Source organism: Arachis ipaensis, chromosome B4 (genome assembly GCF_059453495.1).
Source record: "Arachis ipaensis isolate K30076 ecotype BB chromosome B4, ASM5945349v1, whole genome shotgun sequence".
Lineage (NCBI taxonomy): Eukaryota > Viridiplantae > Streptophyta > Magnoliopsida > Fabales > Fabaceae > Arachis > Arachis ipaensis.
The window spans coordinates 118,081,462-118,102,975 of record NC_142439.1 but is presented as its reverse complement, the minus strand read 5'-3'; the positions used below and the strand labels follow the sequence as shown (position 1 = coordinate 118,102,975).

The 21,514-nt window shown below is 38.2% G+C and overlaps 1 protein-coding gene, 1 non-coding gene and 1 pseudogene across 2 annotated transcripts; 1 reads left to right on the top strand and 2 right to left on the bottom strand.

Moving 5' to 3' along the window:
* Positions 1-3,469: 3,469 nt before the first annotated feature.
* Positions 3,470-17,860, top strand: LOC148568928 (uncharacterized). The gene is made up of 7 exons (XM_088484826.1): positions 3,470-3,483; positions 3,626-3,695; positions 3,777-3,912; positions 4,006-4,511; positions 4,817-5,437; positions 16,985-17,452; positions 17,678-17,860. Exons 1-7 carry the CDS (start codon positions 3,470-3,472, stop codon positions 17,858-17,860), a joined length of 1,998 nt encoding a protein of 665 aa, XP_088340952.1.
* Positions 9,610-9,713, bottom strand: LOC148568929 (small nucleolar RNA R71). Its single transcript, XR_015881962.1, has one exon. It is a non-coding gene; the product is annotated as a small nucleolar RNA R71 (small nucleolar RNA).
* Positions 17,861-19,397: 1,537 nt separating the features above from the next.
* On the bottom strand, positions 19,398-20,410 carry LOC107636902 (PRA1 family protein B3 pseudogene; annotated as a pseudogene).
* Between the last annotated feature and the right edge of the window lie 1,104 nt (positions 20,411-21,514).

Below are 21,514 nucleotides of genomic sequence, written 5' to 3'. Positions count from 1 at the left end.
AGAATGCTCTCAGAAAAATAAACATATAGCACATAAATGCATTCACAAGTTGAAAACCTGCAGAGAATAAAAACTAAGAGTAGTTGGTGACAAACCAAAACATGTTCAGAATAATATAGCAACCAAAATAATTCACTGTAATTACATGGAGATATACGACTCATTTCCTCCATGTCTTACTGTTGTTGCTGTTGCCTTCCTAGTCCGCTTCACTACAACCGATCTCATTGTGCTCCTATTCTTCCCCAACACCGCACTCCTTAGTAGTTGTAGCTACTCCATCAACACAGGTATACTATGATCTGCCTCCCTTCTGCAACCATGGAGGGTTGTCTTCCAAATGATAGAACTATAGAATTATAGATTACCACAAAGCACATCATTTCATATAAAAGGAAACTCAAAATATAAAGATGAGTCAAAACAGAAATTCAGGCGTATTATATCCTCAACATATAATAGAATTATATTTTACCACAGAGCACATCATTTCATATAAAACAAGGAATCATAGGGGTCAATTGTCAAAGGGAATATCAAATGCATGTAAAAAGTATAAGCAGAACCATATTAAGCACCTAGCACAAAGGCTGGCCAATTCGCTCTGAATACTCCCCTCCTCCAGTCCTAGCAGCAGCACCAACAGCTTGAAACATTCACATATCACTAAATTATTATATCACTGCAAATATACCAATTTCAGAGTTCAATTGATTAAAAAAATTGTGATTCAAAGGAGAACCCCTCAAACAAAAAGCCTTTTGATTCAATAAGCTCCACACTATCACACTGATCATACCCAATATCAAATCAAACTACACTAAGAAAAACCGATGATCACATAAAGCGCACAAATAACACAACAAAAAACCCTCCACAAACTTAAAAATCAAACGAACCATAAATTTTACCACGGCACGGTCATGGGGATGATTGAAACGGCAGCAGAAACCATAGCCACATAATCCAGTCCTCAAATAGTAGATACAATCAGACTTATGAAGCCTTTGGAAAACCCATCAGCAACAGAAGAATCAGCCTCAGCTTTGCAAAGGAGCACATTTTTTTCATTTTTGGAAAACCTGTGATAAATGTTAGATTCTACAGGAAACCCATTAATTAGTTTGGGGAATAATAACCCATGATAAATGTTAGGTAATGTGCTTTAAGCCTTGTGACAAGTGTAAAAACCTATTTTTGGGATCAATTGGAAGAGAGAGAAGCCTTCTGATTGATTAACAGCATCCATGGTGACTCTCTTTGGATCACACAACCAACAAACAAAATCGACGACCTTAAGAGAAAAGTTCCGAGCTCTAGGTACTTGGCTTTCTGAATCTGGATGGTTGTTGGTCCATTGATTTTTTCCCCTCTCTGAACCTGAGTGACGATCGATCCTCCCATCTTGTCCATCCAGATGCTGAGCACACTCCTACTACCTCTCGGAGAATCAACAATCTGGGTTTTATCATGCCGTTCTATCATTCCTCCTCGATGCCTCTATCACTGACGATCGATCCTCCCATCTTGCCTACCCAGTTGCTAACGACGCTCCTGCTCCTTGCGATAGTGTCTGTTGTTAGATCTCATCACAGCGTCCGATCGATCCTCCTCAACGCCTCTCTGCAACTCCATAGATTTCCATCATAATTCATGAAAGCCGTTTGATGATTCACAACTATAGGAGATGGGTTCAAAATTCCAGAGGAAAAAAAAGTGAAATCAGAATGAGATCTCCACCAGAATGAGGGTTCTCATAAGAAAGAGAGAGAAGGGAATAACTTCAGAATGAAAGAAAGAGAGAGAAGAAGGAGAAGATGAGTGCGAGCGAGTGATCCTTGAAGTGACGAAAATGAAATGGGGTTTCAAAGTGAGAGAGAAAAAGAGAGGAAGGGACCCCGTAAATGAAGAAAGAGAAGAAAAGGAAGAAGATGAGTTATGTGTTAATGGGAGTATGGGACCCTTGAAGTGACATTTTTTTGAAAAAAGAGAAAATTCAAAAAACTGAGAAAATGCCATATCAGCATACACTCCACAAAGGACACTGTACAATTTTGAAAATCGAAGATGAGCGGTGGAGTGAGCAGGGAAGAGACTTTGAGGGTGAAACACGGCGAGGCAGCCAATAATGTCGGCGGAAGAGATAAGGGGGAGAAGGGGGGAGGGCTTGCATCAGGGGAAAAGGAGGATCATATTTCGGGAGTGGTTTCTAAGCCTTTGAAGGTTTCTTTCAGGGACAAAGTTGTGGGTTCCAAGATTGCTAAAGCTTTTTCACTAGTTGAAACTTTGTCGAGAGATAACATTGCGGTAGTTTCTGGGAAGCAAGGAGATCTCTTGCCACCGAGTGTCACATTTATCCAAGAAGCTAAGAATTGTTTGGCAGAACCTTATAAGGATGCTATAGTGATTAAGGTGCTAGGTAAACATTATAGCTACACTGCATTGTCTCATAAACTCCGAATGGTATGGCGGATTAAGGGAGGTTTTGATTTATTGGATGTGGGGTTTGACTACTTTCTTGTGAAGTTTGATGTGGCTGAGGAGCGAGAAAAGGTTCTCTTAGGAGGCCCATGGATCATCAAGGGAAATTATGTGGCTGTGAAGCCTTGGGATCAAGAGTTTAGATCAAGTAAAAACTGTTTTAGAGCAACTTTAGTGTGGATTAGAATTTCTGGATTACCAATTTGGTGCTACCAAGAAGATGCAATGCTCCGTGTTATGGCTGCGGTTGGCATTCCCGTCAAGGTTGATTTGGCAACAAAATTAGCTGAAAGAGGTGCTCGAGCCTGTGTTCAGATAGATTTAGGATTGCCAGTGACTAAGAAGATTCTTGTTGAAGGTGTTGAATATGAGGTTGAATATGAAAGTCTTCACCTTATTTGTGGCTCTTGTCTCAAGTTTGGTCATGATATGAAGGTGTGCAAGACTGATAGCAATGCGGGAGGAGGAACTAATGCCAAGGTGGTCGGCGATGTAGCAAAGCAGGCAGAAAGTTCAAATTCAAAAAATCCAGTGCATGTGGAAAAGGCAAGTTTTAATTTTGGCAAGAATCTTGGAGATGAGACTGTAAATGTTGCTGTCCCGGATTTGGTGGAGAGTGATTTGCATGCTGTTCATGTAAACCATGCACAACATGAGGATTTGGAAGGCTGGACTGAAGTGATTAGGAAAGGAAAGTATAAAATGGGTCAAAAGCCTTCTCCTAGCACCCATCAGGTCCAACCAAAAGCAAAGAAGACTCCTAACAAGGCTACCAATACTTGGACAAGGCCTAATCACCAACGTACAACACATGCTGCTGGATCCAAAGTAAAATTAAGTAGGGGCATCAATATTAGAAAACCAGTTAGTATGGCTTCTTCGGGGACCCGGCACAACGTTCATCATCAGCAGCAAGGAGAGACAACAAATGGCACTGTGTGAAAGCGTCCTCACCCAAACTCTTTGTAGAATTCACCAGTAGATAAGGATGGAGCATCGACGGTGAGTGTGGCGCAAGTTTCGACGGAGAAAATTGTGCTACAACTTGAGAGTCCATTAAAGGAAGGATCGTCGAAGACAGGGACATCATGTTGAGTCTCAGGTTTGTTATTGGAGCTCCCTTTTTACTGTTTTTTATGTATAGTTTCAATATCATAGCCTGGAATGTGAGGGGTGCATCTAGCAAGATGGCCCGTGTGCATTGCAAAAATTTGGTGAGAATATATAAACTATCTTTCTTCTTTCTCTTTGAAACTCATACAATGTTTAATAATTTGAAGAATTTTTGGGATAAGTTGGGTTTTCATTGTGTTGGTATTGAGGAAGCAGGAGGACACATGGGTGGCATTTGGTTTCTATCTTCTATTGCTAATGCTTCTTGTGTGGTTATTGACCAAATTGACCAATGTATTACAGTAAAAGTGAGTGTGGGTAACTTAATTTGGCTTTTTAGTGCAGTGTATAGGAGTCCTCAATTCGAAAAAAGAAGTATGCTATGGGATCATTTGCGTTCTATTAATTTAGGCCATAATGGACCGTGGATGGCTGTTGGTGATTTTAATGAGATTGTGGCACCAGACGAGAGTACATGTGCTTATTTTTCTTCTCACAGAGCTAGTCTATTAGCTACTACTCTAGATGACTGTGAGCTCTTTGATCTTAAAGTGACTGGTAGGAGATATACTTGGTATAGAGCAGTTCAAGCTGGCAGGGACTTGGCTAAAAAGTTGGATAGAGCTCTAGTTAATGAGGCGTGGATGACAATGTTTCCTGGGGGTTATTCTGAAATTCTTAGCAGGTTTCATTCTGATCATTATCCTATTTTAGTTCGTTGTCATGGTGGCCCCAGAGTGAAAGGTTCTCATCCTTTTAGGTTCCAAGCTGCGTGGGCAACACATCCTTCTTATAAACATGTTATTAGTAAGGCTTGGAATCAAGAGTTTGGAGGTGTTACTGAAAGGCTTAAGATGGTTCAACAGGCTTCTTTGGACTTAACTCAAAGATTTTTGGAAATATTTTTGTGCGAAAAAGTAAGTTGGAATATCATATTGATCAGATTCAATGGCGTTTAGAGGTTACCGATGTGTTATCTCTGAGAATTAAAGAAGCTGAATTGAGGGAAGATTACAATAGGCTTTTATTGCAAGAGGAACTTTTTTGGTACCAGAAATCTAGAGAGCAATGTGTCAAGTATGGGAATAGAAACACTAAATTCTTTCATCTTTAGACTTTGGTGTGTAGAAACCATAATAGAGTACATGGATTATATGTTAGAGATGGGTCTTGGTCTACTGATCCAGATATTCTCCAGGAATAAGCCCTATCTTTTTACAAGAATCTTTTTGGTACAGCGGAAGAGGTTGAGGTTGATTGTTTAGGGGATGTTCTGATGCCCACTCTAAGCACCGAGGCTTGTGCTAGGTTAATTGACCCTGTCTCTTTTGCGGAAGTCAAGTCAGCAGTATTCCGTATGAGCCCTTTTAAGGCTCCTGGTCCAAATGGCTTTCAAGCTTATTTTTTTAAAGAATATTGGGAGATAGTAGGCACCGAGATTTGGAATATTGTTCGGAGTGCTTTTTTGGGAGAGTACTTAAATCCTAGCATCATGGAAACTCTGATTGTGCTTATTCCTAAAATTGATAACCCTACCTTTATGAAGGATTTCAGGCCTATTAACTTGTGTAATGTTGTTTATAAAATTATTACCAAAGTATTGACTAATCGACTTCGGCCTTTTCTTCTAGATATTGTTAGTCCTTTACAAGGAGGTTTTATTCTGGGTCGTGGTGCTCCTGATAATATTATTGTGGCCCAAGAAATTCCAAATTTCATGAAGCACACAAAATCCAAGAAACGTACTCTTGCTTTTAAAATTGATCTAGAAATAGCTTATGATAGGGTGGATTGGAGGTTTTTGGAGAGTACTCTCACTACTTTTGGTTTTGCTATCATCACTGTGAATTTGATTATGAATTGTGTCTGATGAGCGGATAATTTATACCCTTTTTGGCATTATTTTTACATAGTTTTTGGTATATTTTAGTTACTTTTTATTATATTTTTATTAGTTTTTATGCAAAAATCACATTTCTGGACTTTACTATGAGTATGTGTATTTTTCTGTAATTTCAGGTATTTTCTGGCTAAAATTGAGGGACCTGAGCAAAAAACTGATTCTGAGGCTGAGAAAGGACTGCAGATGCTGTTGGATTCTGACCCTCCTGCACTCAAAGTGGATTTTCTGGAGCTACAGAAGCCCAATTGGCGCGCTCTCAATTGCGTTCGAAAGTAGACATCTTGGGCTTTCCAGCAATATATAATAGTTCATACTTTGCCCGAGATTTGATGGCCCAAACTGGCGTTCTGGCGTAAAACGCCAGCCAGAGACCCTTTTCTGGCGTAAAACGCCAGAACTAGCACCAAAACAGGAGTTAAACGCCCAAACTGGCATCCAAGCTGGCGTTTAACTCTAGAAATGGCCTATGCACGTGTAAAGCTCAATGCTCAGCCCAAGCACATACCAAGTGGACCCCAGAGTGGATTTATGCACTATCTGCACTTAGTTACTTATTTTATGTAAACCCTAGTAACTAGTTTAATATAAATAGCACTTTTACTATTGTATTCGCATATAGCTTATGCCATTGTTCACGTTTGGAGGCTGGCCATTCAGCCATGCCTAGACCTACTTTCTCTTATGTATTTTCCACGGTGGAGTTTCTACACCTCATAGATTAAGGTGCGGAGCTCTGCTGTTCTTCATGAATTAATGCAAGTACTATTATTTTTCTTTCAATTCACGCTTACTTCTTATCCAAGATATACTCTTGTACTTAATTCAGTTAAGTCAGAATGAAGGGGTGACCCGTGACAATCACCCACTATCTTCGTTACTCGCTTAGCCAAGATCCGCGTGCCTGACAACCACAAGCGCTCTACATGATGTTCAACGTAGTCATTGGACGACAGTCGGAGTATATTCTCTTAGGTCTTTGATCCGCGATTCGCGTCGTCTCTCCTGACAACAAAGCATCCGAATCTGAGATTAGAACCTTCGTGGTATAGGCTAGAACAATTGCTAGCATTCCTGAGATCCGGAAAGTCTAAACCTTGTCTGTGGTATTCCGAGTAGGATCTGGGAAGGGATGACTGTGACGAGCTTCAAACTTGCGAATGTTGGGCACAGTGACAGTGTGCAAAAGGATAGAGAGATCCTATTCCGATGCTAGTGAGAATCGACAGATGATTAGCCGTGCGGTAGCTGTGCCTGGTATTTTTCATCCGAGACGAGAAATCTGACAGTTGATTAGCCATGCAGAGATCGTACCTGCTATTTTTCATCCGAGAGGATCATACAGCTTGCCATGGAAGGGAGCACACATGATTGGAAGAAGACAATAGGAAAGCAGAGGTTCAGAAGCAACAAAGCATCTCCAAACACTTATCTGAAATTCCCACCAATGAATTACATAAGTATCTTTATTTTATTTTTATGTTTTATTTATCTTTTAATTATCAAACCTCATAACCATTTGAATCCGCCTGACTAAGATTTACAAGATGACCATAGCTTGCTTCAAGCCGACAATCTCCGTGGGATCGACCCTTACTCACGTAAGGTATTACTTGGACGACCTAGTGTACTTGCTGGTTAGTTGTGCGGAGTTGTGAAAAGTGTGATCACAATTTCATGCACCAAGTTTTTAGCGCCGTTGCTGGGGATTATTCGAGTTTGGACAACTGACGGTTCATCTTGTTGCTTAGATTGGGTAATTTTATTTTATGTTTAAGCTTTTGTTTTTATTTTCGAAAAAAAATATTTTAGTTTTCGAAAAATTCATAAAAATTTTTAAGAATGAATTCTAGATCTTCATGAGATATGTTGAAGCCTGGCTGGCTGTTAAGCCATGTCTAATCTTTTGGACCGAGGTTTCCACTTTCCATGGTAGAAAGGACATGGCTGTATTTGTTATGCTAAAGCTTGGCTGGCCATTTGGCCATGTCTAATTCTTTTGGACCGAAACTTTAGAATAACATTGCATGAGCCTTTGGATTCTCATTTATAATTCTGTGCTAAAGCTTGCCTGGCCAATTGGCCATGTCTAATCTTTTGGACCGAAGCTTTAGACTAACACTGCATGAATCTTGGAATTCTTATTAAAAATTTTGAATTTCTTATTTCTCTTTTTCCAAAAATTTTTTGAAAAATATACAAAAAATTAATAAAATCATAAAACCAAAAAAATTTTGTGTTTCTTGTTTGAGTCTAGTGTCAATTTTAAGTTTGGTGTCAATTGCATTCTTTTTAATTTTCTTAAAATTTTCAAAAATTCATGCATTATGTTCTTCATGATCTTCAAGTTGTTCTTGATGATTTTCTTAGTTTAATCTTGTGATTTTCATATTTTGTATTTTTTTGTTGTTTTTCATATGCATTTTCGAATTCATAGTGTCTAAACATTAAAAATTTCTAAGTTTGGTGTCTTACATGTGTTTCTTTTCTTAAAAATTTTCAAAAATATGTTCTTGATGTTCATCATAATCTTCAAAGTGTTCTTGGTGTTCATCTTGACATTCAAAGTGTTCTTGCATGCATTAGTTGCTTTGATCTTAAATTTCTATGTCATGTGTCATTTTGTTGTTTTTCTCTTTCTTCATTAATTCAAAAAATCAAAAATAATATCTTTTCCTTATTTTACTCATAAATTTCAAAATTTTGGGTTGACTTGGTCAAATATTTTTAAAATTTAGTTGTTTCTTATTAGTCAAGTCAAAATTTCAATTTAAAAATTCTATCTTTTCAAATCTTTTTCAAAATCAAATCTTTTTTATTTTTCTTTTAATATCTTCGAATTCTTCCTTAATTTTTTTTTCAAAATCTTTTTCATTTTTTTTAATGTTTTCGAAAATCTTTAAAACAAATTTTCAAAATCTTTTTCTTAATTTTATTTCATGACTTTTGAAATCTTTGATAACATTTAATATTTTGATTCAAAAATTTCAAGTTTGTTACTTTCCTGTTAAGAAAGGTTCAATCTTTAAATTCTAGAATCATATCTTTTAGTAAGTCATCAACTTTAATTTCAAAAATCAAATCTTTTTAATTTCTCTTTCAAATCTTTTTCAAAATAAATTTCAATCATATCTTTTTAAAATTTTAATTTCAAAATCTTTTTATAACTTCTTATCTTTTCAAATTTTGATTTTCAAATCTTTTTCAACTAACTACTTGATTTTTTTATTTTAATTTTAAAAAGTTTACTATTTTTTATCTTTTTCAAAACCACCTAAATACTTTTTCACTTCTCATTTTCGAAAACTAACTAACAAGTTTTTCAAAAATCTTTTTAATTAATTAATTTATTTAGTTTTCAATTTGCTTTTATTTCTTTTCTTAAATTTCGAATTCTAACTTATAATTAAAATAAAAACAAAAATATTTTTCTTTTCTTTTAATTAATATTTGAATTCCCTCTCTCATCTCTGTTCTCATTCTTCTATTCTACTATTCTTCTACTCACATAAAGGAATCTCTATACTGTGACATAGAGGATTCCTCTTCTTTTCTGTTCTTTTCTTTTTCATATGAGCAGGAACAAGGATAAAGACATTCTTGTTGAAGCTGATCCTGAACCTGAAAGGACTCTAAAAAGGAAGCTAAGAGAAGCTAAAGCACAATACTCCGGAGAGGACCTTACAGAAAATTTCGAAAAAGAAGCAGACATGGCAGTCGAACCCAACAACAATGCTAGAGATGCAAGGAAGCTGCTTGGTGACTTTACTGCACTAACTTCCAACTTCTATGGAAGAAGCATCTCAATTCCTGCAATTGGAGCAAACAACTTTGAGCTTAAGTCTCAATTAGTTTCTCTAATGCAGCAGAATTGCAAGTTTCATGGACTTCCATTGGAAGATCCTCATCAGTTCTTAGTTGAATTTTTGCAAATCTGTGACACTGTTAAGACCAATGGGGTTGATCTCGAGGTCTACAGACTTATTCTTTTCCCCTTTGCTGTAAGAGACAGAGCTAGGATATGGTTGGACTCACAACCTAAAGAAAGCTTGAACTCTTGGGAAAAGTTACTCAGTGCTTTCTTGGCCAAATTCTTTCCACCTCAAAAGATGAGCAAGCTCAGAGTGGAAGTCCAAACCTTCAGACATAAGGAAGGTGAATCCCTCTATGAAGCTTGGGAAAGATACAAGCAATTGATCAGAAGTTGTCCTTCTGACATGCTTTCAGAATGGAGCATCTTATGTATATTCTATGATGGTCTGTCTGAATTATCCAAGATGTTATTGGACCACTCTGCTGGTGGATCTCTTCATCTGAAGAAAACACCTGCAGAAGCCCAGGAACTCATTGACATGGTTGCAAATAATCAGTTCATGTATACTTCTGAAAGGAATCCTGTGAACAGTGGGATATCTCAGAAGAAAGGAGTTCTTGAGGTTGACACTCTGAATGCCATATTGGCTCAGAACAAGATATTGACTCAGCAAGTCAATATGATTTCTCAGAATCTGACTGGATTGTAAGCTGCATCTGGCAGTGCTAAAGAAGCCTCCCATGAAGGAGAGGCTTATGATCCTGAGAATCCTGGAATGGAAGAAGTGAATTACATGGGAGAATCCTATGGAAACACTTACAATCCTTCATGGAGAAATCAACCAAATTTCTCATGGAAGGATCAACATAAGCCTCAACAAGGCTTCAATAATAACAATGGTGGGAGAAATAGGTTTGGCAATAGCAAGCCTTTTCCATCATTTTCTTAGCAACAGACAGAAAATTCTAGGCAAAACCTCTCTGACTTATCAACTATAATCTCTGATCTAACTAAGACCACTCACAGTTTTATGACTGAAACAAGGTCCTCCATTAGAAATTTGGAGGCACAAGTGGGTCAGTTGAGTAAAAGAGTTACTGAAATCCCTCCTAGTACTCTCCCAAGCAATACAGAAGAGAATCCAAAGAGAGAGTGCAAGGCCATCAATATACCCAAAATGGCCGAACCTGTAGAGGAGGAAGAGGCAATGATTTCCAGTGAGGAAGACCTCAATGGACGTCTATTGACGACTAAGGAGTTCCCTAATGAGGAACCAAAGGAATATGAGGCTCATATAGAGACCATAGAGATTCCACTAAACTTACTATTGTCATTCATGAGCTCTGATGAGTATTCTTCCTCTGAAGAGGATGAAGATATTGTTGAAGAGCAAGTTTCTTAGTATCTAGGAGCAATCATGAAGCTAAATACCAAGTTATTTGGTAATGAGACTTAGGAGGATGAACCTCCATTGCTCATCAATGAACTGAATGCCTTGGTTCAACTGAAATTACCTCAGAAGAAATCGGATCCCGGAAAGTTCTTAATACCTTGTACCATAGGCACCATGACCTTTGAGAAGGCTCTGTGTGACCTGGAGTCAGGAATAAACCTCATGCCACTCTCTGTAATGGAGAAACTAGGGATCTTTGAGGTACAAGCTTCAAGAATCTCACTAGAATTGGCAGACAAATCAAGAAAACAGGCTTATAGACTTGTAGAGGATGTCTTAGTGAAGGTTGAAGGCCTGTACATCCCTGCTGATTTCATAATCCTAGACACTGGAAAGGATGAGGATGAATCCATTATCCTTGGAAGACCCTTCCTAGCCACAACAAAAGCTGTGATTGATGTGGACAGAGGAGAGTTAGTCCTTCAATTGAATGAGGACTACCTTGTGTTTAAGGCTCAAAGATCTTCTACTGTAACCATGGAGAGGAAGCATGAAAAGCTTCTCTCAATACAGAGTCAAACAGAACCCCCACACTCAACTTCTAAGTTTGGTGTTGGGAGGCCACCATTAAGCTCTGAGTCTCTGTGAAGCTCTCTAAGAGCTCACTGTCAAGCTATTGACATTAAAGAAGCGCTTATTGGGAGGCAACCCAATTTTATTTAATTATATTTATTTATTTGTTTTCCATTGTTATTTTATATTTTCTTTAGGTTGATGATCATGTGGAGTCATAAAAACAGCTGCAGAATTAAAGCAGAATCAAAAACAGCATCAAAAATAGCACACCCTGGAGGACAGGCTTACTGGTGTTTAAATGCCAGTAAAGATAGCAGAATGGGCATTTAACGTCCAGTCTGGCAGCATTCTGGGTGTTAAACGCCAGAATTGGCAGACAGACTGGCGTTTAACGCCAGAAAAGGGTGTCTGGCTAGCGTTAAATGCCAGAATTGGCAGACAGACTGGCATTTAACGCCAGAAAAGGGTGTCTAGTTGGCGTTAAACGCCAGAAAGGGGCATCAAACTGGCGTTTAACGCCAGAAAAGGTAGCAGAGATGGCATTTAACGCCAGAAATGGCACACGAAGGGCGTTTAAATGCCAGAAAGGTGCAGGGACCAGAATTCCTTGACACCTCAGGATCTGTGGACCCCACAGGATCCCCACCTACCCCACCTCTCTTTCTCTCCTCTTCACACCTTTCCATAACACTCTTCCCCAAACACTATTCACCTATCAAATCCTACCCTCTTCCCTATAATCTCTTCACCACTTATATCCATCCAATATTCCCCAAAAACCCGTCATAAAACCCCACCTACCTCACCATTCAAATTCAAAACATTTTCCTCCCAAAACCTAACCCCTTCATACACGACTTCCCCCCTCTCTCTCTCTCTCTCTCACACACACACACACCCTATAAATACCCCCTCCTTACCACCTTCATTTTCACACATCATACACACTTAACCCCCTTGGCCGAACCCAAATCACCCCTCTATCTCCTCCATTTCTTCTTCTTCTCCTCCTCTCTTTCTTCTTTTGCTCAAGGATGAGCAAACCTTTTAAGTTTGGTGTGGAAAAAGCTCTGCTTTTTATTTTTCCATAACCATTAATGGCATCTAAGACCAGAGAAACCTTTAGAAAGAGGAAAGGGAAGGCAATTGCTTCCACCTCCGAGTCATGGAAGATGGAGAGATTCATCTCAAAAGTCCATCAAGACCACTTTTATGAAGTTGTGGCCAAGAAAAAGGTGATCCCCGAGGTCCCCTTCATGCTCAAAAAGAGTGAATATCCGGAGATCCGACGTAAGGTTCGAAGAAGAGGTTGGGAATCTCTCACCAACCCCATCCAACAAGTCAGAATCTTAATGGTTCAAGAGTTCTATGCTAATGCATGGATCACTAAGAACCATGATCAAAGTGTGAACCTGAATCCAAAGAATTGGCTCACAATGGTTCGGGAGAAATACTTGGATTTCAGTCCGGAAACTGTAAGGTTGGCATTCAACTTGCCAATAATGAGAGGAGATCCTCATCCTTTCACTAGAAGAGTCAACTTTGATCAAAGGTTGGACCAAGTCCTCATGGACATCTGTGTAGAAGGAGTGTAATGGAAGAGAGACTCCAAAGGCAAGCCGGTTCAACTGAGAAGGCTTGACCTCAAGCCCGTGGCTAGAAGATGGTTAGAGTTCATCCAACGCTCTATCATTCCTACTAGCAACCGATCTGAAGTTACTGTGGACCGGGCTATCATGATCCATAGTATCATGATTGGAGAGGAAGTAGAAGTTCATGAGATCATATCTCTAGAACTATACAAAGTAGCTAACAAGCCCTCCACTTTGGCAAGGTTAGCATTTCCCCATCTCATCTGTCACATATACAATTCAGCTGGAGTTGTCATAGAGGAAGACATCCTCATTGAAGGGGACAAGCCCATTACTAAGAAGAGGATGGAGATAACAAGAGAGCCCACTCATGGACCTCAACAAGAGCATGAGGAAGTTCCTCATAAAAAAATCCCTGAGATGCCTCAAGGGATACATTTCCCTCCACACAACTATTGGGAGCAACTCAACACCTCTTTAGGAGATTTGAGTTCTAACATGGAGCAACTAAGGATGGAGCACCAAGAGCACTCCATTATCCTCAATGAAATCAGAGAGGACCAAAAGGCCATGAGAGAGGAGCAACAAAGGCAAGGAAGAGACATAGAGGAGCTCAAGCACTCCATAAGATCTTCAAGAGGAAGAACTAGCCGCCGTCACTAAGGTGGACCCGTTCTTTAATTTCCTTGTTCTTATTTTTCTGTTTTTCGTTTCTATGCTTTATGTTTTGACTATGTTTGTGTCTTCATTACATGATCATTAGTGTTTAGTGTCTATGTCTTAAAGCTATGAATGATTCCATGAATCCCTCACCTTTCTTAAATGAAAAATGTTTTTATTTGCAAAAGAACAAGAAGTGCATAATTTTGAAAATTATCTTGAAATTAGCTTAATTATTTTGATGTGGTGGCAATACTTTTTGTTTTCTGAATGAATGCTTGAACAGTGCATATTTTTTATAGTGAAGTTTATGAATGTTAAATCTGTTGGCTCTTGAAAGAATAATGAAAAAAGAGAAATATTATTAATAATCTAAAAAATCATAAAATTGATTCTTGAAGCAAGAAAAAGCAGTGAAAAACACAGAGCTTAAGAAAAAAAAATTTATTGGCGAAAAATAAAAGAAAAAGAAAGAAAAAGAAAAAGCAAGCAGAAAAAGCCAATAGCTCTTTAAACCAAAAGGCAAGAGCAAAAAGCCAATAGCCCTTTAAACTAAAAGGCAAGGGTAAAAAGGATCCAAGGCTTTGAGCATTAATGGATAGGAGGGCCCAAAGGAATAAAATCCTGGCCTAAGCGGCTAAATCAAGCTATCCCTAACAATGTGCTTGTAGCGTGAAGGTGTCAAGTGAAAAGCTTGAGACTGAGCTGTTAAAGTCGTGGTCCAAAGCAAGAAGAGTGTGCTTAAGAACTCTGGGCACCTCTAACTGGGGACTTTAGCAAAGCTAAGTCACAATCTAAAAAGGTTCACCCAGTTATGTGTCTGTGGCATTTATGTATCCGGTGGTAAAACTAGAAAACAAGATGCTTAGGGTCACGACCAAGACTCATAAAGTAGCTGTGTTCAAGAATCAACATACTGAACTAGGAGAATCAATAACACTATCTGAATTCTGAGTTCCTATGGATGCCAATCATTCTGAACGTCAAAGGATAAAGTGAGATGCCAAAACTGTTCAGAAGCAAAAAGTTACTAGCCCCGCTCATCTAATTGAAACTAATCTTCATTGATATTTTTGAAATCTATTGTATATTCTCTTCTTTTTATCCTATTTTGTTTTTAGTTGCTTGGGGACAAACAACAATTTAAGTTTGGTATTGTGATGAGCGAATAATTTATACCCTTTTTGGCATTGTTTTTACATAGTTTTTGGTATGTGTTTAGTTACTTTTTATTATATTTTTATTAGTTTTTATGCAAAAATCATATTTTTGGACTTTACTATGAGTTTGTGTATTTTTCTATAATTTCATGTATTTTCTAGCTGAAATTGAGGGACCTGAGCAAAAATCTGATTCAGATGCTGAGAAAGAACTGCAGATGCTGTTGGATTCTGACCCTCCTACACTCTAAGTGGATTTTCTGGAGCTACAGAGGCCCGATTGGCGCGCTCTCAATTGCGTTGGAAATTAGATATCTTGGGCTTTCCAGCAATATATAATAGTTCATACTTTGCCCGAGATTTGATGGCCCAAACTGGCGTAAAATGCCAGCCAGAGACCCTTTTCTGGCGTAAAACATCAGAACTGGCACCAAAACTGGAGTTAAAGGCCCAAACTGGCATCCAAGCTAGCGTTTAACTCTAGAAATGGTCTATTCACATGTAAAGCTCAATGCTCAGCCCAAGCACATACCAAGTGGGTCCCGGAAGTGGATTTCTGCACTATCTGCACTTAGTTACTTATTTTCTATAAACCCTAGTAACTAGTTTAATATAAATAGCACTTTTTACTATTGTATTCGCATATAGCTTATGCCATTGTTCACGTTTGGAGGCTGGCCATTTGGCCATGCCTAAACCTACTTTCTCTTATGTATTTTCTACGGTGGAGTTTCTACACCTCATAGATTAAGGTACGGAGCTCTGCTGTTCTTCATGAATTAATGCAAGTACTATTATTTTTCTTTCAATTCATGCTTATTTCTTCTCCAAGATATACTCTCGTACTTAATTCAGTTAAGTCAGAATGAAGGGGTGACCCGTGACAATCACCCACTATCTACGTTACTCGCTTAGCCAAGATCCGCGTGCCTGACAACCACAAGCAGTCTACATGATGTTCAATGCAGTCATTGGATGACAGTCGGAGTATATTCTCTTGGCTCTCTGATCCGCAACTCGCATCGTCTCTCCTGACAACAGAGCATCCGAATCTGAGATTAGAACCTTCGTGTTATAGGCTAGAACCATTGGCAGCATTCCTGAGATCCGGAAAGTCTAAACCTTGTCTGTGGTATTCCGAGTAGGATCTAGGAAGGGATGACTGTGACGAGCTTCAAACTTGCGAATGTTGGGCACAGTGACAGTGTGCAAAAGGATAGAGAGATCTTATTCCGACACTAGTGAGAACCGACAGATGATTAGCCGTGCGGTAGGGGTATTTTCATCCGAGACGAGAAATCTGACAGTTGATTAGCCGTGTAGATATCGTACCTGGTATTTTTCATCCGAGAGGATCATACAGCTTGCCATGGAAGGGAGCACGCATGATTGGAAGAAGACAATAGGAAAGCAGAGGTTCAAAAGCAACAAAGCATCTTCAAATGCTTATCTGAAATTTCCACCAATGAATTACATAAGTATCTTTATTTTATTTTATGTTTTATTTATCTTTTAATTATCAAACCTTATAACCATTTGAATCCGCCTGACTAAGATTTACAGGATGACCATAGCTTGCTTCAAGCCGACAATCTCCGTGGGATCGATCCTTACTCACGTAAGGTATTACTTGGACGACCTAGTGCACTTGCTGGTTAGTTGTGCAGAGTTGTGAAAAGTATGATCACAATTTCGTGCACCAGTGTCCGTGCATCATCTCTTTCTATTATGTGGAATGGGAATAGATTGGATTGTTTTGCTCCTAGAAGGGGGCTTAGACAGGGCGATCCAATGTCTCCTTACTTATTTATGCTTTATATGGAAAGACTTGCTTGCTATATATCTCATAAGGTGGTCGAGGGTGTGTGGAAACCAGTTTCTGTCACTATGGGTGGCCCAAAAATTTCTCATTTGATATTTGCAGATGATCTCTTACTTTTTTGTCATGCTACAAAGAGTCAGGTCCAAATGGTCATGCATTCTCTTAACATTTTTTGCAAGGAATCTGGCATGAAAGTGAATCTTGAAAAGTCTAAAGCTTTTTGTTCTAAAAATGTGACTGCTCGTAGAAGAGATATTTTTACTAGTGTTTCTTCAATACGTTTTGCTTTGGACTTAGGAAGATATCTTAGAGTTAACCTTAATCATTCCTGTACCAGTAGGGCTTCTTTTCATTCGGTGATTGAAAATGTGAGGGGAAGATTAGCTAACTGGAAAGGAAGGCTTCTAAATAAAGCAGGGAGACTTTGCCTGATCAATTATGTTGCAGCATCCATTCCTGTTTATCATATGCAGGTATCTTTTTTTGCAAATTGGGTTTGCGATAAATTGTCTTCTATGATGAGACAGTTTCTTTGGAAGGGTCAAGTTGATGGTAGAGGTCTTTCTCTTGTTAATTGGAGGACTGTGATCACTCCAAAGAAATTTGGTGGTCTAGGTGTTAGAGATCCTGCGTGTGTTAATATATCTTTACTTGGTAAATTGGTTTGGCAACTTTTTCATTGTCAGGACAAGCCTTGGGTTGCTCTATTGAGGGCGAAGTATCTGAGGAATGAGGAAATTTTAGATGGCTCTGTCCCTTGCAACGCTTCTCATGTTTGGAAGAGTATCTCAAAGGCTTTTGGTGCTCTTAAAGATGCCTTCTCTTGGTGCGTTGGGTCACTTGATCAATCTTTTTGGTTTGACAATTGGAGTATTGAGGGCCCAATTGTTCAAGATGTCCTTTTTGTACATATATCTGACTCTGATTTAACTATTAGAGACGTTTGGAAAGATGGTCAATAGAATCTCCATGGTATTTTCTCTATCATTCCAGAAGATGTCAAACAGCGTTTGAATGCTTATAATCCGGATTTGAATGCTAGAGAGAGTTCGGGTTGGTCGTGGGGTGTGGCATCTTCTAGACTCTACTCAGCTAGGAGTGGGTACAGTTGGCTAGCCAAAAGAAAGTTTGACTGGAATGAGCATGATAATTGGTTGTGGGTATAGCGACTGCATATTCCTGAGAAGTACAAGTTCTTGATTTGGCTCAGTCTTCATAATGTTATTCTTACCGCAGAGTTTCGTTTGGGTCATGGCTTAGCTTTATCTAGTACCTGTCATCGGTGTCAGAATGGTTCTGAATCCATTCTTCATTGTCTTCGGGAGTGCCCTAGTGCCAAGGAGGTGTGAAACCTTTTAGGCTTGTATTCAGATAACTCGGATTTATGTGATTGGCTCTACAGAGGTGCAAGGAGTGGAGATGTTTTTCTTTTTTTTTCGACCATCTGGTGGATTTGGAGAAGCAGGAATCATGACTTATTTAATATAGATGATTCTTGGAGTGCTAGTAAAGTGGTGAGTTTGATTCGTAGTTCAGTAAGGGAGTTTCACACTTTTTTTGCTATGCATCAATCTTTGTCTCCTCCTTTGCTTTGTTTGCATTGGGTTCCACCTCCAGTTCATTCTGTTAAATAGAATTGTGATGCTAGTTGTTTTGCTCCTTTTGGCTATGCTGGTTTTGGTTGTATCATTCACAATCCTGATGAATGTTGGTTGAAAGGTTGCACTGAAAAAGTCGAAGTGTGTAGTGTTCTTTTTACTGAATTATATGCAATTTGGAGAGGTTTACTTCTTGCTTGGGAGAGTGGATTTCGTGAGGTTATTTGTGAAACAGACTGTTTAGAAGCTCTTTTCTTGGTAAACCAAAGAATGCTTGGTAAGGATATTCCGGAATTGGATTTGGCAAAGCATATACAAGAGGTTATGAATTGGAATTGGAGAGTCTCTATTCTTTTAATTCAGAGGAATGCAAATAGTATTGCAGATTGTATGGCTAAAGCAACTGCTTTTGGCGCGGACATTCACTCGAATTGGAGCCAACCATGGAGTGAGCTTCAACATCTAATAAATTTAGATATGAACCTAGCCAATTAATTTGGTTTTGTCTCTTTTTTTTCTTTCTTTTCTATTTAGTCACCAAAAACACTCCACAAGGTTTCTATGGTTTAAAGATAGATAAATTATTTATATGTTATAAAGCGTTTGACTTAGCAACAGTTCTTCACAAAACTGTCATTAAACTATCAAATTTTGATGCACATTCATAAGTGCTGATCTAAACCATTGCATTCTTATTAATTTGCGACGGTTTTAGAAATGAACGCTAAGATTTTGCTGCTATTTTTCACCTGTGTTATAGTATATATAAGAATGTAGAGAAGTCTTACATATCTAAAAAAATATAAATGTGATCTATGTTTACAATCAAATTTTATAAACAATATTAAAAATTTACTAACTTGTTTCTAGCTTTGCTGATTTGTATTTCAAAAGAAAAATAAAGGAGAAACAAGAGATATTGTATACATAATTACATATTGTCTGCTATTAACTTAATTAATAAATGAATTTATATCTATTTGAGTAGCTAGAAAAAGATAACAATGATTGAGATACAATAAAAAAAATTAACAAAATGAAAATTACTTTATTTATTCTTTATTAGTTAGCGTTAGAATAATTATAAAATTTTGGATATAATTAATATATAATTATAAATATTATATATATATATATATATATATATATATATATATATATATTTATAGATATTAAATTAAATAAGATTTTTTAGTTTATTTTTTCTTTTTATAATTTTAATATTTTATTCTGAAAGCTAGACCTTGCTCTTTACCTGGTTCACCAGTATCATAACCACAAAAATAGATGAGAATAATACATTTTCGTCCATGAAATAAAGATTTAAAATAATATATTAACATTCTGAAATTTTATTTTAGGTGTGTGCTATAAGTGTCTTTTAAATTTTAGATATAAAACTCAAAAGTAAAAGAATAGATCCCATATTCTTCTACGCATCAAACAATCCTCCTTTGTTTTATTCTTTATAGTGGCTGATGTGTTCATATAAAGACGATATATGTATAGTCACCTCCTTTAAAGTTCTTCAAATGAATTGGAAGAGAGAACCGTCAACCACGAGCAGCAACTGTGTTGGGCGCCGCAGCGGCAGACACTGCAGCATTGATAGCGGCACCGCGGAGGAACGAAAACAAACCAACTGAATGAGATTGGGAGCCCTCTTTCTGCTCAAGAAACAGATCCTCCGGAACCCTAAGCGCTGCATGTGCGACGACGACGGAGACCCCAACGAGCATGGCGGAGAAGACAACGGTTCCAACGGAAGTGAGGAACACAACGAAGACGGTTAAAACGGTTAGGACTGAGAGCGTCTCGAAGTCGGAGAAGGTGCGTCCAAGAAGGACCAAAGGTATGTCGGAGGGACGGAGGAGGTAGAGAGAGAGCCATGCGGAGAGGAGGAGAAGGAGGATTACGAGGGAGGAAGGGTTGGAGAGGAGACATACGGCGACGGTGAGGGAAACGACGGCGTAATAGTTGATGCGGAAGTATGGGAGGTTCTTGCGGAGACGAAGGGTACCATCGGAGAAGGACTGCGGCGTCGAGAACGAGGAGCGGTCAAGGAGCTCGGACCAGGGGCGACGGCGGCTGAGGGCGTGGCGGACGGAGTCGGAGGAGTTTGCGAGGATTCCTCGGAGGGCCACCTGGGCGGTGGCGTTGGATGGAGGGTTTGAGGTGGTGGTGGAGGAAATGGGGAGGAGGGTTTGAGAGAGAGTTGATGATGCCATTGGTGGTTAGAGACAGAGTACAGAGAGGGAATGAGACGGTTGCAAGAGATTGAAAAATATATTTGAGTTTTATCAAACGTTTTTTTTTTTTTTTAATTTGTACTTCTAAGAGGTTTCACTCTCAGTTTTATGTAATCAAAATCAAGGACATAAAAGGGGGGAAGAGGTTTGAATATTTGATGGAGATAGAAATATATATACTCTGAGTTTTATGTAATCAAAATCAAGGACATAACAGGGGGGGGGGGGGGGGGGACGAGGTTTGAATATTTGATAGAGATAGAAATACATGTTATGCAAAAGATAATAAATTGTGACATCGTGAAAATTGACGTGTACTGAAATTGATAATTAAAAATTATTAAATAATATAATATATTTAATTAAATTATTATTTAATAATTTTTAATTTGTAATTTTACAACTAAATAAGTTGCATGTGAGTTTCTATTATAATAACTGTTGTTTTTTCTCTCAAAGCAAATTTTTCTTTTGATGTTGATATATACTTTTGATTTTTTTTTTGTTTATTCTTTTTTAAATTTTTTATTGTTTAGTAACTTCTTAGTAATTTGAGTTTAAAAGGTTGAAAACTTTTCGTAATAAAAAGGCAAAAAGTAGGGGGTTAAAATCCAAAAACATATATTGTTTGTAAATGAGTTGTGTGTGCATATATACAGCAATACACAGAGAACTTTATTCATTTAATTAATTGTTGAATTATATCACATTATATTGATAATTAAGCTTACCAAATTTTAAAATATTTTTATGTTAATAGATGTACTAGAAGTTTCAGGTAGTGCTATGGATCGAAAACTTGCGAGTCGAGGCAGTTGTCGGATCATCTGATTGGAGCGGTAGGGGGTGATACCTGCAAAGACATTTTGACGCATAAATCAGAAGGAATCTACGAGTTGTATGTGAGTAGAATGAGCAGCGTACTTGAGGAAGCCTTTAGCTCCCTTTAGGGGTGTTCGCGGTGCGGTTTGGTTCGGTTTTGAAGGAAAAAGTCATCCGATCTGAACGCTTAACTTATGTGCGGTGCGGTTTGGATTGGATGAATTTTTTTTGGAAATCCGATCCGATTACAAGCGGTTTGGATCCGCGGTTTTTTAAATACAAAATAATAACTTAATTTATAAAGTTATATAACCTGTCCAACAATCCATCATAA